Below are 26,824 nucleotides of genomic sequence, written 5' to 3'. Positions count from 1 at the left end.
TTGCAAATATTTTCTTACTTAATAAACAATAGTGGGCACATCTTTATCATCAAGTTACTTGCTTTACATATTTTTCACTCAACGTTTTTTCAGATAATTTTTAAATTGTGGTAATAAGCACATAACCTAAAATTTATGACCTTAATCATTTTTTATCACCTTATTCATTTTAAAGTGTGCATTCAGTAGTGTTAAGTATTTTAACATATTTGTGTGGCCATCTCCAGAGTTTTTCATCTTACAAAACTGGAACTCAGTATCCACCAAATAGCTCCCCACTTCCTGCTCTCCCCAGTCGCTGGCAACGACCATTTTACCTGCTGACTCTATGAATATGACCACTGAAGATGCCTCCTATAAGTGCAATCATACAGTATTTGGGTTTTTTTGTGACTGGCTTTTTTTCACTCAGCATAATGTTTTCAAGTTTTATCTATGTTGCGGGACATGACTTTCCTTCTTTTTGGCTGAATAATATTCCATTAGATGTATATACCACCTTTTGCTCATCTACTTACCTGTTGATAGACATTTGGGCTGGCTCAATAGCCTCCTTTGGGCTATTGTGAATATGCCTGCCATAAACACTGATGTGCAAATAACACTTTGAGATCCTGTTTTCAGTTCTGCGTATACATCCAAAAGTGGGGTTGCTGGATCATATGGTAATTCCATTTCTCATGTGTTGAGAAACCGCCATTCTGTGTTCCATAGAGGCTGCGCCATTTTCCATGCCCATCAACATTGCTTCAAGTATTTTTTGAACAAGTCACACATCATAGTTGGCATTGAGGTCCCAGGTTACCTTTCCTTTTCACTCCTCTCTCTCTCTGCCCAAGGACAGCCACTCCCCTGAATTTGGTGCTTCTCTCTTGCCTGTTTATCTTTTGATATTATTCTATTGACTTTTTGCACCCATTAGTATGACTAAGATGTCTACTGTCACTCTGAGTCTTTGTTATTCTGTAGATAATGACTTTTCTCTCTCGTGGCTTCTTTGGAGTTCTCTAGTTTTACTAGTTGTCTAAGTATGGCCAGATGCAGATGTTTTAAAATTGCAGATGGTTTTAAATGCTTCAAAACCTATTTTGCTCAGTATTCAGAAAACACTTTTATGCAGAGGATGTAAGTCTTTCTTCAATTCTGGAAAATTAGCGATAATTTTCTTTCAGATGCTGCTTCTTCATCATTCTCTCCACTGTTTTATTCTGGAATTTCTGTTAAACAAATGTGGGAGCCTTAGAATCATCCTCTGTACCTTAGCTCTTCTGTAATCCTACCATACTCTGAACATGTCAGTTCTATGTTCCCATTCAAAAATGCACTCTGTGTCCAGGTCGGCTTTATCCTACTCATTGTATGGTTTATTCCCATAACCATATTATTTATTTCCAAGATTTTTATTTTTTATATTTTATTGTTTGATAATTTATAATTATTTTGAAAAAAAGTTCTATTTTCTTTCTCTAAACATATTAAATAGAATTATTTTAAAAGTTTGTCAAAATCTATAAATTAACTTAATCTGTAGTGAACAAATTTTCAAAATACTGATTTTGCTGAGGTTCCCCCCCTATAATTTGACTCCCTGACCCATGTACTTATTGTCTTCCCCTTAAAAAATATTGCCTCCATTCTTTTTTTACACTTTATTTTTTTTATGTAAGTATAATTAATCTAGAATGTTCTATCAGTTCCAGGTATAACCCACTCTTAAGTTTTCACTTAAACATAGTAAAACAGGGGGCATGCTAGCCCTTCCATGATCAGGCCTGTATAGAATAGTCTACATTTTTTTTTATTTTTTTAATTTAATTTAATTTTTTTTAATTTACATACAAATTAGTTAGCATATAGTGCAACAATAATTTCAGGAGTAGATTCCTTAGTGCCCCTTACCCATTTAGCCCATCCCCCCTCCCACAACCCCTCCAGTAACTCAGTTTGTTCTCCATATTTATGAGTCTCTTCTGTTTTGTCCCCCTCCCTGTTTTTATATTATTTTTGTTTCCCTTCCCTATGTTCACCCATTTTGTCTCTTAAAGTCCTCATATGAGTGAAGTCATATGATTTTTATCTTTCTCTGACTAATTTCACTTAGCATAATACCCTCCAGTTCCATCCACGTAGCTGCAAATAGCAAGATTTCATTCTTTTTGATTGCCGAATAATACTCCATTGTATATATATATATATACCACATCTTCTTTATCCATTCATCCATCGATGGACATTTGGGCTCTTTCCATACTTTGGCTATTGTTGATAGTGCTGCTATAAACATGGGGGGTGCATGTGTCCCTTCGAAACAGCACACCTGTATCCCTTATATAAATGCCTAGTAGTGCAATTGCTGGGTCGTGAGGTAGTTGTATTTTTAGTTTTTTGAGGAACCTCCATACTGTTTTCCAGAGTGGCTGCACCAGCTTGCATTCTCACAGAATAGTCTACATTTTAGTGATAAAAATTGACCCCTATCAGGATATCATTAAAATAGGGTTTACTGTTTTTCTAATCATAAAAATACATGTATCCTTGCAAAATATTCAAATAATTTGGGCATGTTTATTTTATTTAAGTTTATTCATTTATTTAGGGAGAGAGGGGGGAGCCAAAGCAGGGGAGGAACAGAGAGAGACGGAGAGAAAATCCCAAGCAGGGTCCGTGCTGTCGGCACAAAACCGGGCACAGTTGAACACAGGGCTCGATCTCATAAATAGCGAGATCATGACCTGAGCCAACATCAAGAGTCAGATGTTTAACCATCTGAGCCTCCCAGGTGCCCCTAATTTGGAAATGTTTAAAGAAGAAAAAAAGGATCCCCATTTCATATTGGTATAGATTCTGCCAGGCTTTTTTCTATGTTTATATATAAAATATATGTGGATTATATTTACATGCTTTTTAAATTTAAAAAATTATTCCACTTAATATTAGGCATTTTCACGCGATAAACTGTAGACAAGATTCCATAGTAAAACAGCTTTATATCAATTTTTAAAACAGGTTTTGTGGTATTAAGTGGTAGGAATAGGATATAGTTTAATTAGTTCCCCATTGCTGGGCATTTAGGTTGTTTCCAGGTCACTGTAATAAATTTTGTGAACACATTTTTAAATATCGAAAGTTGTAAGGATCTTTCAAAATAAAATATGCTACCTAAATGTATTGCACTATTCTTAATTTTTGTTTATTTGGGAAAGTACACGTAACATAAAATTTACCAGATTAGCCATTTTAAGTATATCGTTCAGTGGCATTACGTACAGTCACAATGTGGCACAATCACCCTTGCTTGGTGAATGTACGTGAATGCGTGAATGTACTTAAATCTGCATTGTGAGTCTGCAGCTTGATTGGAGAAATCTTTTTACGGCAAAATGTGTTGTAGACATCTATCAAGAAATCTTAAGCCTGGGGCCCCTGGGTGGCTTAGTGGGTCAAGTGACTGACTCTTGGTTTTGGCTCAGGTCATGATCTCAGAGTCACGAGACTGAGTCCTACGCAGGCTGTGGTGGGCATACAGCCTGCTTAAGATTCTGTCTCTCTCCCTCTACTGCTTGCACTCTCTCTCACTCTAAAAAACAAAACAACCCAAAAGAAATCTTGAGCTTGCTCTCAGTTTTTAATTTTTTTTTTTTTTAGTAACTCTGCCTTTGAGAATGTGGACTTTAATCAAAGGAGTTGGGGAATGTCATGTTGGTGAAGCATCCAAAAAGAAAATCTTGACATTGCCTGTTGCATTTACACATGCCATAGAAAAGTATGAATGGGTTGTTTTAAAAGACACTGATGATTGAAGGGTTAAAGTATTTTGTTCTGCATGTCTGATCAGACCTGAATTTATTTTTTCCCTGTTTTAGAAGGATACTCATGGCCCAAATTAGAAGACTAAGGCAGTTGTTCTGAAACTGACTTAAAGATTATCTGGGGTTATTCCCTGTGTTTAAAATGTAAACGCAGCGGGGCGCCTGGGTGGCGCAGTCGGTTAAGCGTCCGACTTCAGCCAGGTCACGATCTCGCGGTCCCTGAGTTCGAGCCCCGCGTCAGGCTCTGGGCTGATGGCTCGGAGCCTGGAGCCTGTTTCCGATTCTGTGTCTCCCTCTCTCTCTGCCCCTCCCCCGTTCATGCTCTGTCTCTCTCTGTCCCAAAAATAAATAAAAAACGTTGAAAAAAAAAAATGTAAACGCAGCCATTTATTTGTTATTCTGGAAATGTGGAAAAGGCTGGATCAAAAAATGAAACATGGGCACCTGGGGGGCTCAGACGGTTAAGCTTCCGACTCTTGATTTCGGCTCATTTCATCATCTCACAGTTCCTGGGATTGAGCCCAGAGTCAGCACACAGTCGGCTTGGGATTCTCTCTCTCCCTCTGTCTCTGCCCCTCTCCTGCTCAAGTGCCTGTGTGCTCTAGCATGTGTGCACTCTATTTCTGTCTCAAAAATAGATATTTTTAAAAAAATGAAAATAAAAAGCATTGGTAATGCCTCCCCTTGGAGTTGAAACATTTTAAAGAATTTTTTTCCGGCCTGTTTTCCTATGGAAACACGTATATCCTGTTTTCTTTCTTTTATGTGACCTGGTTAGATCAACATGTCACAAAATGAATTCTGAGGAACATTACTCTTATAATACGTCCTGTGCTAAAAAGTTTTTTGTGGGCATCAGTTCAGAAAAGACAAATACCTTCTCAGTCGAGAGATTCACAATTCCCATTAGGGAACAACTTTGGGGCTAAGTAATCTCTCTAGCTTTCTTTAACCCAGCCTTCTCCAGACCAATTTGATCCAGGAATCCTTACAAAGTCAACATTCTGAATGAGTGTTTGGGTTGATGGTTATATGACTTGGAACGGACCAGTGGTCACCATTTTTAAGTTGCACCAACTAGCAGAACAATTGCTGTCTGTGCTGTGTGACTGCAGTCTACCATGAGATGTCACTTCTGCGGGACTGAATAAGGAAGTAACAGAGTACCAGAGGACACTGCTTAAGAGCCCCGAGTTGAGAGGCAGTCAGTCTTTAGCTCAAGTGCCTATGCCTCGGTTTCAATATTCGTAAAATGAGATTCACAAAAGTATCCATCTTGCAGTATTAGTATGAATCATGTCCACACACCCTTCAGAGATAGAATTAAGTCATCACTGAAATTAAACCGAAATCCGATGAATTTAATTTCACAATTTTGAGATGGCTTCTAAAAACAATTAAGATAAAATAGTAAATACCCTCCCGTAACTCGAGCAACTCTGGGGCCTGGTAAAAATCAAGACAGGTTGGGTATTTTGGCTGTAGAGAAACAAGGGCCTCCCAAATCTGAGTCCATCCTGAGGCAATGCAACCGTGAGTCAGGCCAATTTGAGGAGAGAGCTAGCCATTTATTTCGCACTCGCAAAATCTTCGGGCAATTTGCAGCCAGCGAGCAGAATGTTGGCGATCCAGATGAAATTGCACAAGAGAATAGCATGCCACAAACAGGACAGAACTGATTTATTTAGTAACATTTGGAAACCATTTATAGAAGTCAGGTTCGTTAACACCTAGGGCCTGGGGCTGTGGGAGGATGAGCCTTATCCACGGTGTTCCCCATCCCCAATGAATGTGGGATGGAAAAATAAATGGATCAGAGCAAGTGCTTCCTCTTACCATCAGGACTTTTCATAAATGTATCCAGCTTTACATCTTTCTTTTTTTTTTTAATTATTTAATATTTTCATTTATTTTTGAGAGAGGGATAGAGAGCAAGAGAGCAAGCACAAACAGGGGAAGGACAGAGAGAGAGAGGGAGACACAGAATCCGAAGCAGGCTCCAGGCTCTGAGCTGTCAGCACAGAGCCATGCGGGGCTCGAACCCACAAACAGTGAGATCCACTGTCAGACACTTAACTAAGCCATCCCGACACCCCTACATCTTTCTTTTACATGTATTCTATATACTGTTTGGAAAGAATAAAACTGAAAGCCATTTATTTCTCAGTCTTGAACAATAGTTCTTAGGGATTGGGCACTTTCTAGGCAGAAAAAAAATCCATACAATTTATTTGTGAAAATGTAATCATAACTAATGTTAAGTGTTTACCACGGATTGTGTCTTTCAGGTTTTTCAAAAATCCTAAAGTAGGTACCTTATATTATCCCACTTTTACAGATGAAATAACTGAAGCACAGTGGCCCCTGGGTGGCTCAGTTGGTTAAGCATCCAACTTCCGCTCAGGTCATGATCTCATGGCTCCGTGAGTTCGAGCCGCACATCGGGCTCCGTGCTGACAGCTCGGAGCCTGGAGCCTGCTTCGGATTCTGTGTCTCCCTCTCTCTCTGCCCCTCCCCCACTTGTGGGCACGCTCTGCGCGCACGCGCGCGCGCGCTCTCTCTCTCTCTCTCTCTCTACAATAAATAAAAAACATTAAAAAAGAGAGAGAGAGAGAGAGAGAAAACTGAAGCATAGAGCCGACATGACTAGTGTAAGTGAGGAAAAAAATATTTTCTTCCTACTTTCAAGGTTCTCCAGCTACAACCTTGTAAACTGACAAAAGACAGATTAACAAAAGAAAAGCATACAAATGTACTGAATGTAAGTTTTACATGACGAGCCTACAAACGGAAATGAAGACCCCAAGAAACATTAAACCTGAGTGATTTTATGTTAAGTTTAATGAAAAGTAGAAAATGATGGAAAAACAGCACCCGACAAAAGGATATGAGCTCAAGGTAGTAAACTGGGGGAAATCTAGCAAGTCTTGTCAGTTTGGATTCCTCTTGGAGTCCTTCTGTCTTCTGAGATAAGGGTGCTCCTTCCCTTTGGGTAAAGGGAGATCACCTCTCATGGGAGGGACTTCTGACCTGTTGGGGGCAGGGAGGAGGTCAGAGAGTCCCTCCTATCCCTGCCTTTTCGCAAGCACCTTCAGGTTAAACTATTCCATGTTCCCAGGTGCTGTGTTTTGGGGTAGCGCGTTGTGAACTTCATCGAATGCAGTTCCTTAAGCTCTCTGAGCCTGATCTGTAAAATGGGTGGCTTGCAATAGCACCGTGATTCCCAGGCTTATTGACACATCACATTCACCTGGAGAGCTTTCAAAAAATACAGATTCCTGAACCCAAACCAGAGAAGTCTGAATCAGTAGCTTCTCTGCGGGCCACAGGGCGTCAGTGCAGTTAATAACCTCTGCCAGAGATTCTGATCTCCGATGCCCTACCTGACGATAAAACTGAGTTGTGGCACAGCTGGCTGCTCGCTTTTGGTATGGTGGTTGGATTCTGATGTGAGAAGCTGCTGAGGTGGCAGCCGCGCCACATCATTAAGAGAAAGCACGGCTAAATCATCTGTGTGTCAAATGAGGCTAATTACACCAGCGAAACCCTCTCAGTCAGCATGTGAGTAAAATGCACCCTGGAAGCAGCTGGGAAAGACGTACTCACTTCCTAAACTCATTCAGCAAGACTGAAGGTAGCTGAAACAGTACCCTTTACAGCAGTTCCTAAATCTGCTTTTGATCATCAAAAACGTTTGGTCACCAGAACGGAATTTCCATCTGAGAGCTTATAAGCCACAATTTCAGATCGTTTTCCTTGGGAGAGCTTTATATTTACATGCAGATGGTGTTTTTCTATTTTCCTTATACACAATCCCATCTAAAAGCCCTTTGCTTTCTGTAAAAGCAACAAGATGTTTTAAAGCCCTTTTGTTTATTGCCATTAATATAATGGTTTCTGTCACTGAAGTGGTTTATAAAATGGATTAAACTTATAATTGCCTTTGTTTTTCTTTAAATGTTTCTGTGGTGATCCATGAAAGATGAGACTAGTAATATTTAACACTTGTTGAGGGCTTGCTCTGTACCATGGACAATCCTACTTAATTTACATATCCGTATTTAATCTCATTTGTTTCTCTCAATAATTGCATATGTTAACTATTTTCAGATCCTTTTCTTAATGTTTATTTATTTATTTTGAGAGAGACAGAGAGTGACAGCACACAAGCGAGCAGAAGGGAAGGGCAGAGAGGGAGAGAGGAGAGAGAGAATCCCAAGCAGGCTCTGTGCCATCAGCTCAGAGCCCCACGCTGGGCTTGATCTCATGGACCGCGAGATCATGATCTGAGCCAAAACCAAGAGTTGGAACTCAACCAACTGAGCCACCCAGATGCCCCTCAGATCCTTTTTATATGATGAGGCAATTGGGCTAAGTAAGTTGTCCAAGAGCACATCGTTACTAAAGAGTTCAGCTGGAATGTGAATCCAGCCGGCTGTTGCCAGATCTTCCTCTTTCATATTTAGACCAGTATTCCCCAAAGTATGCATTTTAGAAAGTTATTTGCACAGGATATTAATAAATGATTCTTGGGGTGGTAGCATGAATTAGGTTGGGAAATACTGGGTTAAACAAGTTGGTTTATTTTGTGCGTGATTTCTCCAAGGCTTCAAAAACCCGTGTGCTGTACAAATCTGTAAAAGGCAAAAGCAGAATTTCACGTTTCCCAAACTTCCTTGAGCACAAAACTCTTCTGGGTCAAGTGTCTTTAGACCACTGTCAAACTAAGTCTATGAAACAATGGTTTGCAAATCAGTTATGTGGAAGCTGGTCTACTTCGCTGCCCACTTAAGCTAACTGTATTTGTCCCTTTTATAGGGATGATGGGAAGACCTGCAGGCAAGAGGCCAACAGTGTGTTGCCACTATGTGCCTGTGTTCTTGACTTTACAAGTGATCATTCCAGTAAATTGGTAATACCTTTCTTGGGAATAATATAGCCACGTCTATGAAAAGCTTCTCAACCTTGGGGGTTTCAAAATAAATCCCTGGGATGGGAAGAAAACATTAGAACATCCATTTAAAACTTCTCATGTTTGCCTTTTTTGCATATGTTTTGTTAAATAGTTGTATATGTGTGTGTATATGTGTATATATGTATATGTCTGTGTATGTATATTATATACATGAAACATGCCAAAAATCAAGATTTAGAAATATGATAAATATATATATTTATATTTAAGAATATTTAAGCAGGGGCGCCTGGGTGGCTCAGTCGGTTGAGTGTCCGACTGCAGCTCAGGTCATAATCTCGCGGTCCGTGGGTTTGAGCCCCGCGTCAGGCTCTGGGCTGACAGCTCAGAGCCTGGAGCCTGTTTCGGATTCTGTGCCTCCCTCTCTCTCTGACCCTCCCCCGTTCGTGCTCTGTCTCTCTCTGTCTCAAAAATAAATAAAGGTTAAAAAAATTTTTTTTTTTTAAAAAGAGGTTAGAGTGGGAGAGAGCCAAAGCATAAGAGACTCTTAAAAACTGGAACAAAATGAGGGTTGATGGGGGGTGGGAGGGAAGGGAGGGTGGGTGATGGGTATTGAGGAGGGCACCTTTTGGGATGAGCACTGGGTGTTGTATGGAAACCATTTGACAATAAACTTCATATATTGAAAAAAAAATTAAAAAATTAAAAAAAAATTTTTAAAGAATAATCATATATATTATAAATCTAATATCTATAAATGATATATTAGAATAGTAATATATATAGCTGGCAAATAATGGAATATATATATGTACTGGAGATAATTTGACAAATTATTGAGCAGATCACTTAGTCATACGAAAAGCCTTTCATTTCTTCGTATTCTTGGACCCAGCCATTTCATTTCTTAGAATGGATTCACTTTATCCTAAAGAAATAAACTTACATGTGTGTAATGATTTAACTATATGAGATGTTTACTAAAGAACTCCTGTGCTGTGAGCACTGAAAACAATTCAAACAGTGGTGCCTGGGTGGCTCGATCGGTTAAGTGCCCAATGTAAGCTCAGGTCGTGATCTCATGATTCATGGGTTCCAGCCCTGCGCCAGGCTCTGTGCTGATAGCTCAGAGCCTGGAGCCTGTTTCAGATTCTGTTTGTGTGTCTCTCTCTGCTCCTCCCCTGCTTGTGCTCGCTCTCTCTCAAAAATAAATAAATAAACTTGAAAAAGAAAAAACAGCCCAAATATTCGACAGGTGGGGATAGGTTACATAAAGTATGGTATATCCATATAAAAAGTCTTAACAGACTGCTATTCAAAATTATGGTGGCATGTAGGTGGTTCAGTCAGTTGAGCATCTGAGTCTTGATTTCGTCTCCGGTCATGATCCCAGGGTTGTGGGATTGAGCCTCCTATTGGGCATGGAGCCTGCTTAAGATTCTCTCCCTCTGGCCCTCTCTCCCACTCCCATGCACTAAATACATAAATAGATAAATAAAGTAGTGATAGTAGTAGAAAAAATCCTATGGAAGAAATCCTGATTTTGTAGGTTAAAAAAAAAAAAAGATGACAAAAGATTATTTAGTTCATATGCCTGGAAGAAAGGAGTGGGATGATGAACCAAATGTTAATAGTGGTAGCTCTTAGTGATGCCCTAAGGGGAAATTTTTATTTTCTTTATACTTCCCTGTGTCATCTTAACTTTTGTACAATAAATGCACAAATAAGCAACAAATAAGCATTAAAATAAGCATTAAATGCTTGACTAAGGATTCCATTCATAAAGTCCCAAAGTTGGCGATTATAGAAGGGTATACAGTAGCAAAGTCTTTCCTAGCCCTGTCTCCCAGGCAAGGAGCTCCTCTCTCCAAAAGTATGGAGGGTAATGGTTTCTTGTGTATCTTTCCAAGGATCTGTTATGGTGATAAAATGTGTATGTATGCATACATTTTTTTTACCCTTTATCATACAAATAACAGTATACAAAAGTTCTGTACTTTGCTATATTAAGTAAGTCTGTGCACCTGTCACTTCACCCACATCTACAGTCTATGTGTAGGATACAACTCCCAAGAGTGGAATTGCCGAGTCAAAAAAATGTGCATTTGTCATTTGGGTAACTATTGCCATATTGCCCTCTGAGATTTAAAAACAAAAAATCGTTTCATCGTTTCTTCCAGTACTGGAATGGTTTGGGTGTTGTTTTTGCTTTTTGTCTGTTTTGCTTTGTCTTTCATTTGTGATCCACTTTAATTTATCCCGGCTTGATGGATACTTAGTAAGAAAAACAAATCATGTAAAATATTAAACTCCTCACTTAGAGGTGGAAATTCAAGTGCTGGTTGCCCCCATCTGTTTGATCACAGGATCTAGATGCAAACAAGGACAGCTTGCGAAGGTTCAGCTTACGCAGGGAACGAGGAACACAGCCAGACCTCTTCTCTGTGTGCAGGGTTGCATCCAGAGTCACACTGTAGCGAAGAGGGAAACCCTGAGAGCTCCCGTTCCACCTTCAAGTGAACTTTTCACTTCAACAGAACTCAAGTCGCTGGTTGGATCTTCCTTCCAAAATACTGTAAGTTGCTTTCATCCTCTAAATACAAAGAAGCGGTGTCCCCCTGTGGGGTTGGGGTATGTGTTTATGGGCTGGCGTGCGTTTGGCTATGACCGTGTAAGAGCACACGGGAAGAGCGCTAATTTGATTCCTGTAGAGGTTGTCTAGACCGGTTACTCACTGGCAAACCTAAGCAGCTGCACTGAAATGTCAGATGGATTTGCACAGCTGACTCAAGTTGCCAAAATGAGAGCGGCTGAGTAGTTCCATAAACTGACCCTATCCAGTCAAGCCCTGCTTAATATAGATACGGCATAAGCTTAGCTCCAGTCACCCCTAGCTGCTCAGCACACGCTGCTGGGATTCTCAGGGGGGAAAAAAATCTCTCAAAGCAGCGTTAACCTGGATTGCTTGTTCACTGGGGGAACTCCTTGAGAGTCGATGATTTTGAGAGTCTTTGGTTATTTCTCCTTCTCTAGTAACACAGAGAAATATCGAGAAAAACAATCATGTCAGAACACAGCAGGAATTCAGATCAAGAGGAACTGTTTGATGAGGAGATTGATGAAGATGAAATCTTGGCTAACTTGTCCCCTGAAGAGCTAAAGAAACTGCAGTCGGAAATGGAAGTCATGGCCCCTGACCCCAGGCTTCCTGTGGGAATGATTCAGAAGGATCAGACGGACAAGCCACCCACGGGAAACTTTGACCATAAATCTCTTATGGATTATATGTATTGGCAAAAGGCATCGAGACGCATGCTGGAAGACGAACGTGTCCCTGTCACCTTTGTGCCATCCCAGGTAACCAGGGATTTGTGTACAACAGAGAAACGGCTGCCTGGGCCTGAGCGACAGGTGTCCATGTTGCAACTGTCATTTCTCAAGACTCCATGTTTTTCTCTTGTTGTGTTGCCTCTTCTAGGTTAAATCCATAATGTTTAATCATATGCCAGATTGAAACTTCCTGAAACACTTACATGGTAGAATTGGGAAGAAAAAGTGGTAATTGCTTGTCAATGTCTCTTTTTTTTAAAAAAATTACTATGGGGTTCACCGTGTAGGAAAGTCTGTATTCTGCAGACATGATACTTAATGAATTAACTCATAACCCAGAAGCATTTGTCCTTGACTCTTTTTTTTTTTTTGGCTCACAAGCTGTTTTAAGAAGCTGGTGAAAACTCTGTACCCCTTCTTCTGCATATGCATTCATATGCAGTATTTCACGTACAACGGCCAAGGTCTTAAACCCCTCTGAAGACCCACCACACAACTTACAGTTAACCAAGTTAAATAACTAAAAATTCAATATTAACACAGCTTATTGGCTATCAGTAATAAGTTTAGAGACTGATAGCTATGAAAGAGTTGTTTTAAGGATGGTTCTTTCTTAAATATGTTCTTTATATGAAAACTAGAATTTATGGTTGAATCTATGAGACGATTGTATATTAGCATACTTTTTAAAATATTCCACTTACAAATGACATAGAAAGAAGAAGACAGAGATCCCCGCAGGTAAAGTCTCTTTTTGTTATGCCTGCTTATATAGATATCTTGTCTCATTGCTCTTATGCAGGCTGTAATTAAGGAAAGTTATAAACTATCTTCATGGTTAGGAGAGTTTAAACATGTACTAAACTTAAGAAAATAAATTGCTTGCTTGATCAGATTCCAGTTTCAGGTATAATCTCCAGATATTTTACAACTGTACTAGAAGACAATTCTGTGTGAATGTGAATTTCAGAAAAAGAAAAATAATTGAGTACTTTGAACACTTTGTTCCCTTGGTATAATTTAAACAGCTTGATGATTGGCTCCCCCTCCTGGGAAAGATGACAAATGCAGTGGTGAAGGCTTTAAGTGGTTTTAGGATAACTGTTGTCAGTTGTGACTTCCAACCAACAATGTTAGAAGCGATAAGAAAGTTACTGCTTGAAAATGCTACATGAGCTTTTGAAATGACACCAACGAGTTACACATGTGGTATAGGAAAGCACCCTGATTGTTGGGCAAGAATCTAATAAACATTATTGATTAAAGGCTGCCATTTTCTTTTCTACATTAAGCAATTGTTGCTAAATATCTAAATAATCCAGCCCTCTTTTGTAGCTGGCTCTGCCTCTAGATACATTGTTTCAAAAGAAACTGACTAGCAAGCCTGTCCTTGGAGTAGCCAGGGCAGTTACAGAGCTGAGGAGACCAAAAAAGAAAAAAAACAAAAAACCAAAAACCCAAGTCTAGGTCTTTGATATATTTCAAAATACCAAGGTGCTCTCATTTTCCCCACAATATGTTACATTTTCAGGATAAGTATGTGATGTACACATTATATTAGGTTAGCAAGAATTTAAGGAATGCAAATTTTGTTGAAGGCAATAGGTAAATTATCCTGTAACCCAGGACTATGAGTACAAAAATGCCTATTCAGCTATATATAAAACCAAGAGTTCAATGTATTGATAGATAAGCCTGTGAGGTTTTCACAGCAAATCATTTTTGGGTCACTTCCAGAATTGAATACCATTTTAAAAAACAATACAGAATCTGAAAACAAAATTAGGTTTCAGTTTAATATATGGGATGAGATAAACACAACCGAAAAAAATGTGTGTTTGTATGTGTAGTATGGCTATAAAAATTCATCTTTATTTAGGTTATATTTGCTTACAAAATGAGTATGCATACTTTGTTTTAAAAAGGAAACCACTCAAACACTTGAGAATTATAGAATGTAAAAAGTAAAAATCCCCCAAATGCTTCCCTTCCCCAGTTATCTTTTTAAAAATTTTTTTAAATGTTTATTTATTTTTGAGAGAAACAGAGACAGAGTGTGAGTTGGGGAGGGGCAGAGAGAAAGGGAGACAGAGTCCGGAGCAGGCTCCAGGCTCTGAGCTGTCAGCACAGAGCTTGACGCAGGGCTTGAACTCACAAACCACGAGATCATGACCTGAGCCAAAGTTGGACGCTTAACCAACTGAGACACCCATGTGTCCCTTCCCCAGTTATCTTTTTCTTTTTCTTTTTCTTTTTCTTTTTCTTTTTCTTTTTCTTTTTCTTTTTCTTCTTCTTCTTCTTTATCTTTTTCTTTTTTTTTAAGATTTTATTGTTTGGGGTACCTGGGTGGCTCAGCTGGTTAGGTGTCCGACATTAGCTCAGGTCATGATCTCACGGGTCATGGGTTCGAGCCCCACATCAGGCTCTGTGCAGACAGCTCAGAGCCTGGAGCCTGCTTCAGATTCTGTGTCTCCCTCTCTCTCTGCCCCTCCCCTGCTAGTCCTCTTTCTTTTTCAAAAATAAAATAAAAACATTAAAAAATATTTTATTGTTTAAGTAATCTCTACATCCAATGTGGGGCTTGAACTCACAACTCTGAAGTCAGGAGTCCTGTACACCACCCCCCCCCCCCCCTTGATGAACCAGCCAGGTGCTCTTCCCTTCCCAGTTAGCTCTCTTTCTAAGAGATAACTACTAATTTGGTAAACATTACAAGAGACTTTTTTTTCCCAATATTTTATAAACTTGATATGTTGTATATGTGTTTATATACGTATACACATACAAACGGAATGCTATACATACAGTTCCTTTGGTTTTTTTTCCCCACTTCATAATAAACCTTTTTCTTATTTCTAGTAGCTACTGCTCTGCTTCATATCTCTCCACTGCCCTGTGTTCTAACCCTCCTAAAACTCTCTTTTAGGTGGACATTCAAGAGCAGCATGAAGAAGGAGGCACAGGTAATAGACACGTGTCCCACTATTTAAAAGAAAAGCTCAACAATGAAATCACAGCCAATAAAAGAGAATCGAAAGGCAGCGACAATGTCCAAGAACCAGATGAGGAAGATGGTGAAGAAGATGAAGGAGATGAAGATGATGAAGATGATGAAGATGATGAGGATGATGACGATGATGACGATGAGGATGACGATGATGAGGATGAAGATGGCAGGGAAGATAAAAAGCCGCAAAGAGGAGAGGAAGGTGAGGGAAAGGAGCAAATCAAAAACGGTGAGAGCAGCTCCCCCCAAGTAGCTAAGAAAGCATTCGAAGAACAGAAAGACAGGCCAGAGGTCCAAGAAAAGAGCGAGAAGAAAGTATCAAAATTAGATCCTAAGAAGTTAGCTCTAGACACCAGTTTTTTAAAGGTAAGTGCAAGGCCTTCAGGAAACCAGACGGACCTGGATGGGAGCTTGAGGAGAGTTAGACAGAATGATCCCGATATGAAGGAGCTCAATTTGAACAACATTGAAAACATCCCCAAGGAAATGTTACTGGACTTTGTCAACGCAATGAAGAAAAACAAACATGTCAAAACCTTCAGTTTAGCAAATGTGGGCGCCGATGAGAACACCGCGTTTGCCTTGGCTAACATGTTGCGGGAAAATAGGAGCATCACCACTCTCAACATCGAGTCCAACTTCATCACAGGTAAAGGAATTGTGGCCATCATGAGGTGTCTCCAGTTCAACGAGACGCTCACTGAACTTCGGTTTCACAATCAAAGGCACATGCTGGGCCACCATGCCGAAATGGAAATATCCAGACTGTTGAAGGCCAACACCACCCTCCTGAAGATGGGCTACCATTTTGAGCTCCCGGGCCCCAGAATGGTGGTAACCAACCTGCTCACCAGGAATCAGGATAAACAAAGGCAGAAGAGACAAGAGGAACAAAAACAACAGCAACTGAAAGAGCAGAGGAAGTTGATAGCCATGCTGGAGAACGGGTTGGGGCTACCGCCTGGAATGTGGGAGAAGTTGGGAGGACCCATGCCGGATGCCAGGATGCAGGAGTTCCTCCAACCTCCTCCTCAGCCTCCCAACCCCCAGGCAGTCCCCTTCAGTTGGCAGAACGAAATGATGAAGAAGCCATCACAACTTCCGAAGTACAGGACGGACCCTGACTCCTTCCGGGTGGTGAAGCTGAAGAGAATCCAGCGCAAATCTCGGATGCCAGAGGCCAGAGAACCCCCCGAGAAAACCAACCTCAAAGACGTCATCAGAACACTGAAGCCAGTGCCGAGAAATAGGCCGCCCCCGTTGGTGGAAATCACTCCCAGAGATCAGCTCTTGAATGACATTCGTCACAGCAATGTCGCCTACCTTAAACCCGTAAGTAGAGGGAAAGAGAAATGGGGAGCAAGCACCAGCCAGTGTATCCCACCTCTATTCCCTGCTCGTTTTTGTTTTTGTTTTTAATGTTTGTTTATTTTTGAGAGAGAGACAGAGTGTGAGTAGGGGAGGGGAGGGGCAGGGAGAGAGGGAGACGCAGAATCCGAAGCAGGCTCCAGGCTCTGAGCTGCCAGCACATAGCCCAATGTGGGGCTCAAACTCATGAAACATGAGATCATGACCTGAGCCAAAGTCAAACACTTAACCGACTGAGCCACCCAGGCGCCCCTCCTTGCTTGTTTTAATGCGAGGACATTCTCATAAGTGTGACCAACTGGAAGAAGCCCATCAACATTACCAGTGGACCTAAATTACTAGCTGTCCTCTTGGGCATACATACATCTGTACACCTTAGTAATAATAATACTAACAGCTAACATTTATTAGGTACTTACTATGGGCCAGATTGATGATATGAATTATCTTATAGGGCTAGCAACCCTATAAGGTGTTATTAGTCTCCACATGTTATTAAAAAGAAACTGAGGCTTAGAGAAGTTAAATACCAAGTATAGGAGATACAGGTAGAAAGTGGTAGAATTGACGCGGATTCCCAGTTCCAAGTTGAGGATGAAGCTTTTATTTGCCCCAGCCATAAAGTGGACCTTCAGAGATCTTGAGGAACCTGTTGCAGGAATAAGTAAGAATGAAGCCTAAATCAGGCCCCTTATTTGTAAATAACTGAGGGCTTCCACAATGTTTAAAGATAGTTGGTACTTTTTTTTTTTAATTTTTTTTTTAACGTTTATTTATTTTTGAGACAAAGAGAGACAGAGCATGAACGGGGGAGGGTCAGAGAGAGAGGGAGACACAGAATCGGAAGCAGGCTCCAGGCTCTGAGCCATCAGCCCAGAGCCCGACGCGGGGCTCGAACTCACGGACCGCGAGATCGTGACCTGAGCTGAAGTCGGACGCTTAACCGACTGAGCCACCCAGGCGCCCCAATTGGTACTTTTTTAGTAGATGAAGAGAGACTACGTACAATTGCATTTATATATTCTTCACTTTTTAGACAGCCAGACAAATGGCAAACTTCAAGTTAGTGTCTCCATGAGTTAACGGAGTTTTAACTATTTCAGTTTTAATATTTACAATGATTCACTATTGCTGCTGCTGATACATGAAAGTATTTTATTCCTTGCAGGTCAAGTTGAGGCAATAATTTTTTTTGGTCATTACTATGATAGCATTTATGGAATCTGAGAGGTGTGTGTCCCAAGGTCACGGGTAGCTGATAATTAACTGTATTATTTAAAAATTTTTCTTTTTTTTTTAATGTTTGTTTATTTTTGAAGGAAAGAGGCAGAGTGTGGGTGGGGGAGGGGCAGAGGGAGAGGAAGACACAGAATCAGAAATGTGCTCCAGGCTCTGAGCTGTCAGCACAGAGCCCAACATGGGGCTCGAACTCACAAACCGTGAGATCATGACGTGAACTTAAATCGGTCGCTTCACCGACTGAGCCACCCAGGTGCCCCAGTTTTAAATCCTAGTGTGTAATTCAGCCAGAATAGTCTGTACATGATTTCATCATAGGGAGCCTCAATTTTTTCAAGATGTGTTCTACATATGTATGTTCCTTTTTCCCATCTGCTAGTAATGCAGAATTGACAACATTCCATTCCTCCAAATCAAAGATGACTTTCCTCTGTGTGGTAGGATTCTGGTTCTTCCTAGGGAAGAAGCCAGGGTGAGAACACTAGAGGTCCCATGAGGTCAGGCAAGAGTTCTTTGCCTGCCCTTGGGTACCACATCAAGACTTGCTGCACCTGCTCCTCTCCCCGGCAGCCAGACCTCTGTAGGGGGTGGATTGGGCTGTTGTTTTGAGAGAAACTAGCTCTGTTACTGTGCAACCAATCATTGGTAAAGCATCTGGGAGCTGCCTGGGAGGCTGTACCATCAGAAAATAACAGTCTAAAAAGAGTGAAGGGAAGTCTTTTTACAATATACATTAGAGGTGGCCTGTGGATTCAGAGTAGAAGAGATAAACAAGTTCCGATGATCATCTGACCCAATTCCCTGCCTTCCCAGGGAGTGTTGTAGTGAGCAAGTCTGCTTTTCCTAGAGTCTGTTTCATTCTACCCATTCACTTATTCATTAATGCTACACATATTTACATAGTGCTTTTTACATGTCAGGCACCATCCGAGGGGTCAGGAATACTGTGGTGAATAAGACAGGTGCAGTCTTGGCCTCATGGATCTTAGGGTCTTGGTTTTGTAATTTCCATAGTCAGGACACTCTGCCTTTTGGTCAGCTGAAACCAATCCAACTCTGAGTTCAGATTCCAGAACAGAGGGCAATAAAATAAATTCCCAAGGATACTTATAAAAGCGCAACACCCTGCTAAGTACTACACTTTCCCCTTTTGATCGATTCTAGGAAGTTACCAGTTTTAAGCTGTGTTTTGTTTTTACGGTCCACTGAGAAGGAAACATGCTTCAAAGTAAACTCTGACATGATTTTTGAATGATGCCCTTGCACGTTGGCCTCTGCTTGGAAATGTCTTTTATCTGCTCCAACGGATTGGCAATTCCGCCTGCTTTCCGCTGCCTGGTTTGGCCAGCAATAGGTATCTCTTTGCATATATTTAAGATACAGAATGTCACGCAACTTCATCCACATAGTCCTGGAAAATGCTCTGCAAAAATGTGAAAATGCATCATTCCACTGACAAATCTTCACTCCACTAATGTCCCTTTGCTCCCCGCTGATCAAATTTTGTGCTTTGCTACATGCACGATAAATCTCTGCTTTCATGATGAATCATAGCGTGATCTTAAAAGCTATTCTTGTTATTTTGAAATCATTTTAGGCTTGCGGAAGTTCAAAAATAGTGCAAAGAACTGGTACATACCCATCACATTTTGTCAACTTTGACATTCTTCAAAAGCTACTCTATTTATTAAGTTTCATTTAGGTAATCTACACCCAATGTGGGGCTTGGGCCCATGAACTCGAGATCAAGAGTTGCTTGCTATCCCCGCTGAGCCAGCCAAGCATGCCCAAACAGTTTTTTGTTTAAAGTAGGCTCCCCACCCAGTGTGGGGCTTGAACTTGCGACCCAGAGATCAAGAGTCGCATGCTCTACTAACCCAGCCAGCCCATGTAGTTAATGGAAGTGCTAATAGGGTTCAAGGCCATGGTGTGTTCGTGCTTGTATGTGCAACCAGCTATTGTAAAACATCATGGCATGCAAGACGCTTTCTGGTCTGGGGACTGTGGAAATGTCACTGAAAACGCCCCTGGTGATGGTATCACAAAATCTGAGCAGAAAGGGATCTTTTTAGCCAGCCAAAGGAGACATCACAGCATTCATTTTGGAGAGCTTAAACTAAAGGTTTTTAGGTTTTTCTCCCCACGCTTGCGTTGGTAGATAGAGATGCCCTCCAAACCCCTGGGTTTTCAAATAGGTTAAGATGAAAGAATAATTTTGAAATGTGATTTTTTCCCCCCATGTTCCTCACTGGAATCTTGAGTGTCCAAAAGCATATGTACAAATTATTTAGTATTATTATTTAGGAAACTTGAAACGGAAAAACAAGACTAGCTCTTTTCCTCTCGTGGACTTGGAAATCCTCTTTTTGCATTTGCCAGAGGAGATCTCATCAAGTAGTCAGTTTGTATTTTTTAATCGTATTTTTTCATTTCAATGCCTATTCTGTCCCCATGCTGGCTTCTGGCCTGGGAACTTTGAAATGAAGTTGCTAGCAAAGAATAAAAGAAAACCTGTACACTTGCTCGGCTTAAATGCTACCTCCTCCAAGAAGCCGCCCATTTAATTCAGCTTAAGAGGAATGTATGTATTCTGTGGGCCAGGGATGGAGAACTGACAGATTGTCAGCCAAGGCTCCAGGCCTATATTGTTTGGCTTGAGTATTGTTGTACAAAATTTAAAATACCACGCAATAACATCGAGACATCTGGCACCCCTGGAAGCCTCAGATCTGGCCACAGTGGGCTCGCATTTGCATGTACTAATCAGGTGGATCTGGGATTGGCTTCTCCCTTGAGATAGATGATGGACTCTTGAGTCTTTCTGTCTCCACCATTCCCTACCGCCTAATACCTGGCCTGTTCCACTCATTTGCATGACTTAGTTGGCTCCAGTAGAGTTTTTTAGGTTCTTCTCTTCTTGTTTTTAGCTGTGCTTTTAAACTCTCTGTCTTGTCTAGCAAAGTGAATTTATTAGATAATCACTAATTCCTTTCCCTATAAGTTAATAACTAGTCAGTGTGATACCAGCCCAAAACAAAGATGTTAGGCTTATACAGGCTTATCCTTCCCTGGCAAATGTGTGATTTTTTTTTTTTTTTTCATCTTGAAAACTTTGTGGACCACTCACTGCCTACCATCCCAGATGGGTCTTTGTACTTCTCCCTGAAATAAAATTCCATCTGCGACAACAATTTAATTCACCGAGGCTAAATGCATTTATATCTTACACAAGCTTCAGTGCCAATCAGAAAAGGCGTTTTAGGGGCGCCTGGGTGGCTCAGTCGGTTAAGCGTCCGACTTCAGCTCAGGTCACGATCTCACGGTCCCGTGAGTTCGAGCCCCGCGTCGGGCTCTGGGCTGATGGCTCAGACCCTGGAGCCTGCTTCCCATTCTGTGTTTCCCTCTCTCTCTGTCCCTCCCCCATTCATGCTCTGTCTCTCTCTGTCTCAAAAATAAATAAACTTTAAAAAAAAAAAAAAAGGTGTTTTAACATTGACTCAGTTTCACTTTGGGCTCACCTATGTATTTCTGGATTGCTTCCACTCAATTGCCTAAAAACACAGCTAAATTTCTCCTTCGGAAAGACTTCACTTTAATAATATCCTAAGCAGCCTTTGTTAGCCAAAAGTCTCAATGACGCATTGGCAGTTGTGATTATAAGATGCAACATTATAGACTCTTCAGTCTTTATCTTTATTTCTAGCCATTTCTTCTTTGCCTCATTAACAAGATCTTTTTTCTCTTTAGGATTTCTGGATTCTCTCCTTTCACAATTTTCTCCTTCCTATTTTTATCTTTTCCCTTTGTTTCAATTGTCACATAATCTGGGACACTCCCTGGATCTCTCTTTCCCCTTAGATCACTGGGGTTTTCTTGACTACTTCGTTCAATTTGTCCCCAAGCCAAGCTCTTGAGTTTAGATCTACTTGTGTTTCTGGTTCCCAGTGTTCCATGCTCTCTTCCTTCTCTCACGAGTTCAGGTCTAGAGCCCCCAGCATTATCTTCAACAACTTTTTTCCTGCCTTATTGTTTTTGCTCCTTTAGAGGATATCTCTCTATACGAAAAAGCTATGTCACATCTCAAACTCCCCTAGAAAGAGCCTATGCTTACAGAATTACTTAGTCTAAGAGCTGCCATTTCCTAATACCTAGTGTAGAAAAGAATCTATGGGCCTGGGTGGCTCAGTCGGTTAAGCAGCCGACTTCGGCTCAGGTCATGATCTCACGGTCCGTGAGTTCAAGCCCCGCGTCGGGCTCTGTGCTGACCGCTCAGAGCCTGGAGCCTGTTTCAGATTCTGTGTCTCCCTCTCTCTCTGACCCTCCCCCGTTCATGCTCTGTCTCTCTCTGTCTCAAAAATAAATAAAAACGTTAAAAAAAAAAAGGTAAAAAAAAAAAAAAGAAAAGAATCTATGGTATACAACGTTTCTGAAGTCTGTGATAGTGATTGTTAAAATTTAGCATGCATCAGAATCACCTAGAAGGCTAAATACGGATTGCTGAGCCCACCTCTGGAATTCCCCATTCCATAGGTTTTAGATGGTGCCTGAGAATTTGCATTTCTGTAAACTTCCTTGGCGATGCCGATGCTACTTTTTTGGACGCCACACTTTGATGGTCACAACTCCGTGACCTCCACGACAAACCACATCTTTTAACAGTTCCCCTAAAGGAACTTCCTTCCTTGCCTCTATACCCTCTACTCAAATGACCTTTAATTCTATTTCTATCTGTTGAAATCTATCCCAACAGGCTTGACTCAAATACGACTTCTTACAACAAAAGAAACCAAACAAGTTACCAGTAGTGAATACTTTCCCTTTCTATTTCCATTCTCCTTAATCTGCACCTCTCTTACTGAATCTCCCACATTCTGCTTCAGGTTCAGCCCTCCTAAGGTACAGTATAGGTCTCCTAGGGGACTGTGAATTCCTCAAACTAGCCTTTCCTCTTCTCTGTCCTGGATACCCACTGAGTTGTTGACTGAGAGCAGGAATTCACATCCATATGCCAAGTTAAATAACCCCTACTGAGATGGATCTTCTCTTCCCGGCCCAGTCTCTGTGAGTGTATGTATGTGTGTGCCTTATGTAATACTCTCCACACATACTTTTCTTAAACTAGTTTTAACCAACAAGTAAAGGGGGGAACAGGACCCCTAACAGTACTACACGCTGATTCTCATGTGTTTGTAAGTTTTAGGTATTTATAACAGCAAGGCTAGCTATCTTTTCCTTTACAGTTTCTGTCTTTTGTGTTCTGCTTAGAAATGGCTTCTTTTGGAGATTACTAAGATACTTGCCCATCTTTTATTCCTGCATTTGTAGTTGATTTTTTTTAAATTTTCTAATGTTTATTTTTGAGGGAGAGAGAGAGAGCACGTGCGCGTGTGAGATGGGGGGGGGGTGGCAAAGAGAGAGGGAGACACACATTCTGAAGTGGGCTCCAGGCTCTGAGCTGTCAGCACAGAGCTGACGCAGGGCTTGAACCCATAGACGGCAAGATCATGCCCTGAGTCAAAGTCAGACACTTAACCGACTGAGCCACCCAGGTGCCCATGTAGTTTTTGGTTTTAAAAAAAGATTCCATATTACAGATGAGTTAAAGGGTTAAATTTTAGAAGTAAATAGAGAGCAAAAAGCCTCCTTTGTTATTTCTTTTCCAAAGAGCTGACCAATGACAGCTAACCAATGACTCATTCTTTTTCACAGTGAATTGCCAACGTGGTCATATTTTAAATATATCAATATGTATCTGGGTTTACTCTGTTGGGCCAGTGCCACATTCTGCTTTTTAAAATATTTTTATTAATTTGGAACCCTCCCATGCATAACATTATGTAAATAATAACATTATGTAAAATGATTTTTTTCCATTCAACAATACAAAGAACACACTGTTCTAGTTATTTGTTGCAACTTTGTAGTCACTTTAAATACTGGGCAGTGCATTTTCTGCTCACTGGTGTTTACTGTCGGTGTCTCCATGGTTGAGCCCTACCAAAGTGCTGTCACAACTGTCGCATCCTGAAAGTCTGACACCAGGAGGGAGAGGGCCAAAGCACATGGAGAACCCCTTGGTTTGAAGGCTGGGCAGGCAGAAGCAACCCATCAGAAGTCTCCCCAGGAGGCAGGATGTTGGGAAATTTCCAGCCAAAGGTCATGGGCAGAGAACTGCCTGTAGGAGGGGCCATAGCAGATGGCCAAGATGGCTCATCACGCTGGCAGGTGGACATGGGGAATAGGAGGAGGAACATTCTTAGTCATTATTGTACAAACTCTGAGTGTCCTCTGGAAGGTACATGCATGCGAGGTAAGTCACCCTCCTAAGATGTAACACCACTTGAAACTGTTTAACAACTTGCCTTGTATTTAAGTTGTTCCTATGAAGCAAAACTAAAATAGCAGTCAGACTTTTGCTACTCTTTTGTAATTTTTTTTTTTTTTTGCCTTAGGGCTTCTCCCAGTGATGTTTTATTTTTAAAATTTAATTGAGCTTCAAATTAGAAATGCATTTCAAGAAGGAAAGACCAGTTTTTATTATTTTTTATTAAATTTTTTTAAATGTTATTTATTTTTGAGAGAGAGACAGAGACAGAGTGCCAGTGGCGTAGGGGCAGAGAGAGAGGGAGACACAGAATCTGAAGCAGGCTCCAGGCTCCAGGCTGTAAGCTGTCAGCACAGAGCCCGATGCAGGGCTTGAACCTGTGAACCGCAAGATCATGACCTGAGCCAAAGCCGGATGCCTAACTGACTGAGCCATCCAGGCGCCCCAGAAAGATCAGTTTTTAAAAGAATATATGTTTTATACTTTTGTGGTGGTATTTTTTTGTGGTTAAGGCTTGGGTACTGATATCAGGCAGATCTCGATTCAAATCCTGCTCTGTCACTTACTAGCTGCGGGGCAAATTGTTTCTCCTCTCTGAGCCTGTTCCCTCCTTACAAGGCTATTGTATGAAAGCCTTGCTTTTGAAGTGTTGATCTTGACTACTAGCTTGTATTATATCCCTTCATCTAATAGCCTTGTCTGTTAGACACATACTGTTACTGTCATTTTACAGTGGAGAAAACGGATGTTTAGCACCACACAGCTAGGAGTCCCAGTATCAGGATTTGAACCAGGCGGATTCCAACATCTGCCCTTTTGTTTTTATAATATGCTTCACCATGTACTTCAAGCCCTTAGATCAGTCCCTGGTATCAGTAAATGCCCACTGAATGGTGATTGTGGTTGTTACTGTTGTTTTATTATAATCTGAGTGGCTCTCTGGCCCCAATTTCTCATCCATTCTGTAACTTTTCAGACACATAGTAAGTTTTTGTCATTTTTGCTGTAAAACTCTTGAATTTCCAAGATTAATTTTTTTTCTCTTTTCTTCAACTACTTCAACCCACAGGTGCAACTGCCAAAAGAGCTGGCATAAGTGGCAACAGAATCATCTAGAAGAGCAAGGATTTGAGATAATGACTCTCGTATCAGAGTTCGGAGACTCTTTGAGCAGCATACTTCTGGAGCCAGGTGGTGGAAGCGGGAATGGGCTGACATCTGATAGGAGCATTTTGTAAATGCAGAGGCAAAATAGGGGCTGAAAAGGGAGGAGGAGATAAGAAAATTACTATTCTGGGACACCATTCTCTATGTCCAATCAGTTTGTGTGACTGAGATAAAAATGCAGTCACGCTTCCAGCAACAGAAGTTTCAAAGAGATTTTTGTTTTCGTAAACGTTTGTTTTGCTTTCTTCTGGAAAATAACAATAAATACTATAGAAGTGTTAAGTATTTCTCCCTCCATCTCCTGCTGTAATTCATTGCATGGTATCTTAAAGGGCACAAATCATGTTTCACTCTCTGGATATGTGAAGGGTGAATTGGGCTCCAGGACCTGCTGATGCTTTGAAATGGAAGAATGGGGTGAATGAGCTCTTCTCTGGAGAATCATGTGAGGATTTTCAGTCCCCAGCCCTGTTTAGCTTGCTCTCTTGGTCATTCCCCTGGTGGATCGTACTTCAGAAAGGGGTGTGTGTGTGTGTGTGTGTGTGTGTGTGTTTATCTGTGAGGAGCAGAGCAGTTAAGGCATAGGACATGGAGAAAATAGTGTTTCCAGGAAAAGTAATGGGAAAAACAAACCGTGTATGTATACACACACATAAATATACATACATACTCATACACGCGTATACTTCCCTGTTTCCATATGTAGAGGGAGAAAGGCAGAGAACATGTTAGTTTTGTTTTGTTAAAAGTTTTGTATAAATAATGATTGATAAATTTTTAGTTTTAGCTAATATATATAAAACATATACATATATACACACACATATATGTGTTTAGTCTATGCATCTAATTTGATCTTGTTGCTCTCCTCAAAAATCTTCTAAAGGAAATTTGCTACAGGGTTAGCTTTTAATTTCTTACTGTATTAGTCAAGGCCCTCCACTGTCTGTTTCCGATTTAGTCATATTTGCCACAGATTCTTTATGCTCCTCTTGATAAGACATCCTCATGCACAGCCTATGCCTTTGCTCTTGTTAGCCCTTCTGTAGAACACCTTCAAAACACTTCCCTCCTGCTCTCCATTACAAAAGGCCTACCCATCTTTAAAGACCAGATCAGGTCATAATCCTCCATAAAAATCTTCCAGACAACTCCAAACCCAGTGTTCTTTCCTCTTTCCAAGTTTCTAGAGCCCTTAATTATCCATTCTAGTCACTAGATGCATAGAATCTGACTTCAAAACATTTTTTAATGTTTTTTTATTTTTTGAAGGTGGGGGGGGAGGGGCAGAGAGAGATGGAGACACAGAACCCGAAGCATGCTCCAGGCTCTGAGCTGTGAGCACAGATCCCCATGCAGGGCTTAAACCCACCAACCATGAGATCGTTACCTGAGCTGAAGTCAGACCCTCAAACAACTGAGCCACCCAGGCACCCTTAGACTCTTTTATATAGAAGTGGTGTGAACATTAGAAATTAGAAAACCACACATTGATGCCTTTACTCTCTTCTTTACCCAAGTGAATAGTTAGTTGTGCCTGCCTTCTTTCTCCTTTTATATAATCATAGGTGGTACATAACAAGCAAAACAGGCTAGGAGAGAATAGGCCTAATTGGGAAAGTTAAAAAATAACATTATTTAGAAGGACAGGCCATGGGAAAGAA

The 26,824-nt window shown here is 40.9% G+C and overlaps 1 protein-coding gene across 1 annotated transcript; it reads left to right on the top strand.

Annotated features, from left to right (window-relative positions):
• Positions 1-11,169: 11,169 nt before the first annotated feature.
• LMOD3 (leiomodin 3) lies at positions 11,170-25,366 on the top strand. Its single transcript, XM_042927533.1, has 4 exons — positions 11,170-11,299; positions 11,758-12,081; positions 14,981-16,393; positions 25,063-25,366. The coding sequence occupies exons 2-4, from the start codon at positions 11,788-11,790 to the stop codon at positions 25,087-25,089; spliced, it is 1,734 nt and encodes a 577-aa protein (XP_042783467.1). The 5' UTR covers positions 11,170-11,299; positions 11,758-11,787; the 3' UTR covers positions 25,090-25,366.
• The last annotated feature ends 1,458 nt before the right edge of the window (positions 25,367-26,824 follow it).

The sequence above is a fragment of the Panthera leo genome, chromosome A2, assembly GCF_018350215.1.
Source record: "Panthera leo isolate Ple1 chromosome A2, P.leo_Ple1_pat1.1, whole genome shotgun sequence".
Taxonomy (NCBI): domain Eukaryota; kingdom Metazoa; phylum Chordata; class Mammalia; order Carnivora; family Felidae; genus Panthera; species Panthera leo.
The sequence above is the reverse complement of the archived record's forward strand: the minus strand, read 5'-3'. Positions and strand labels throughout refer to the sequence as shown.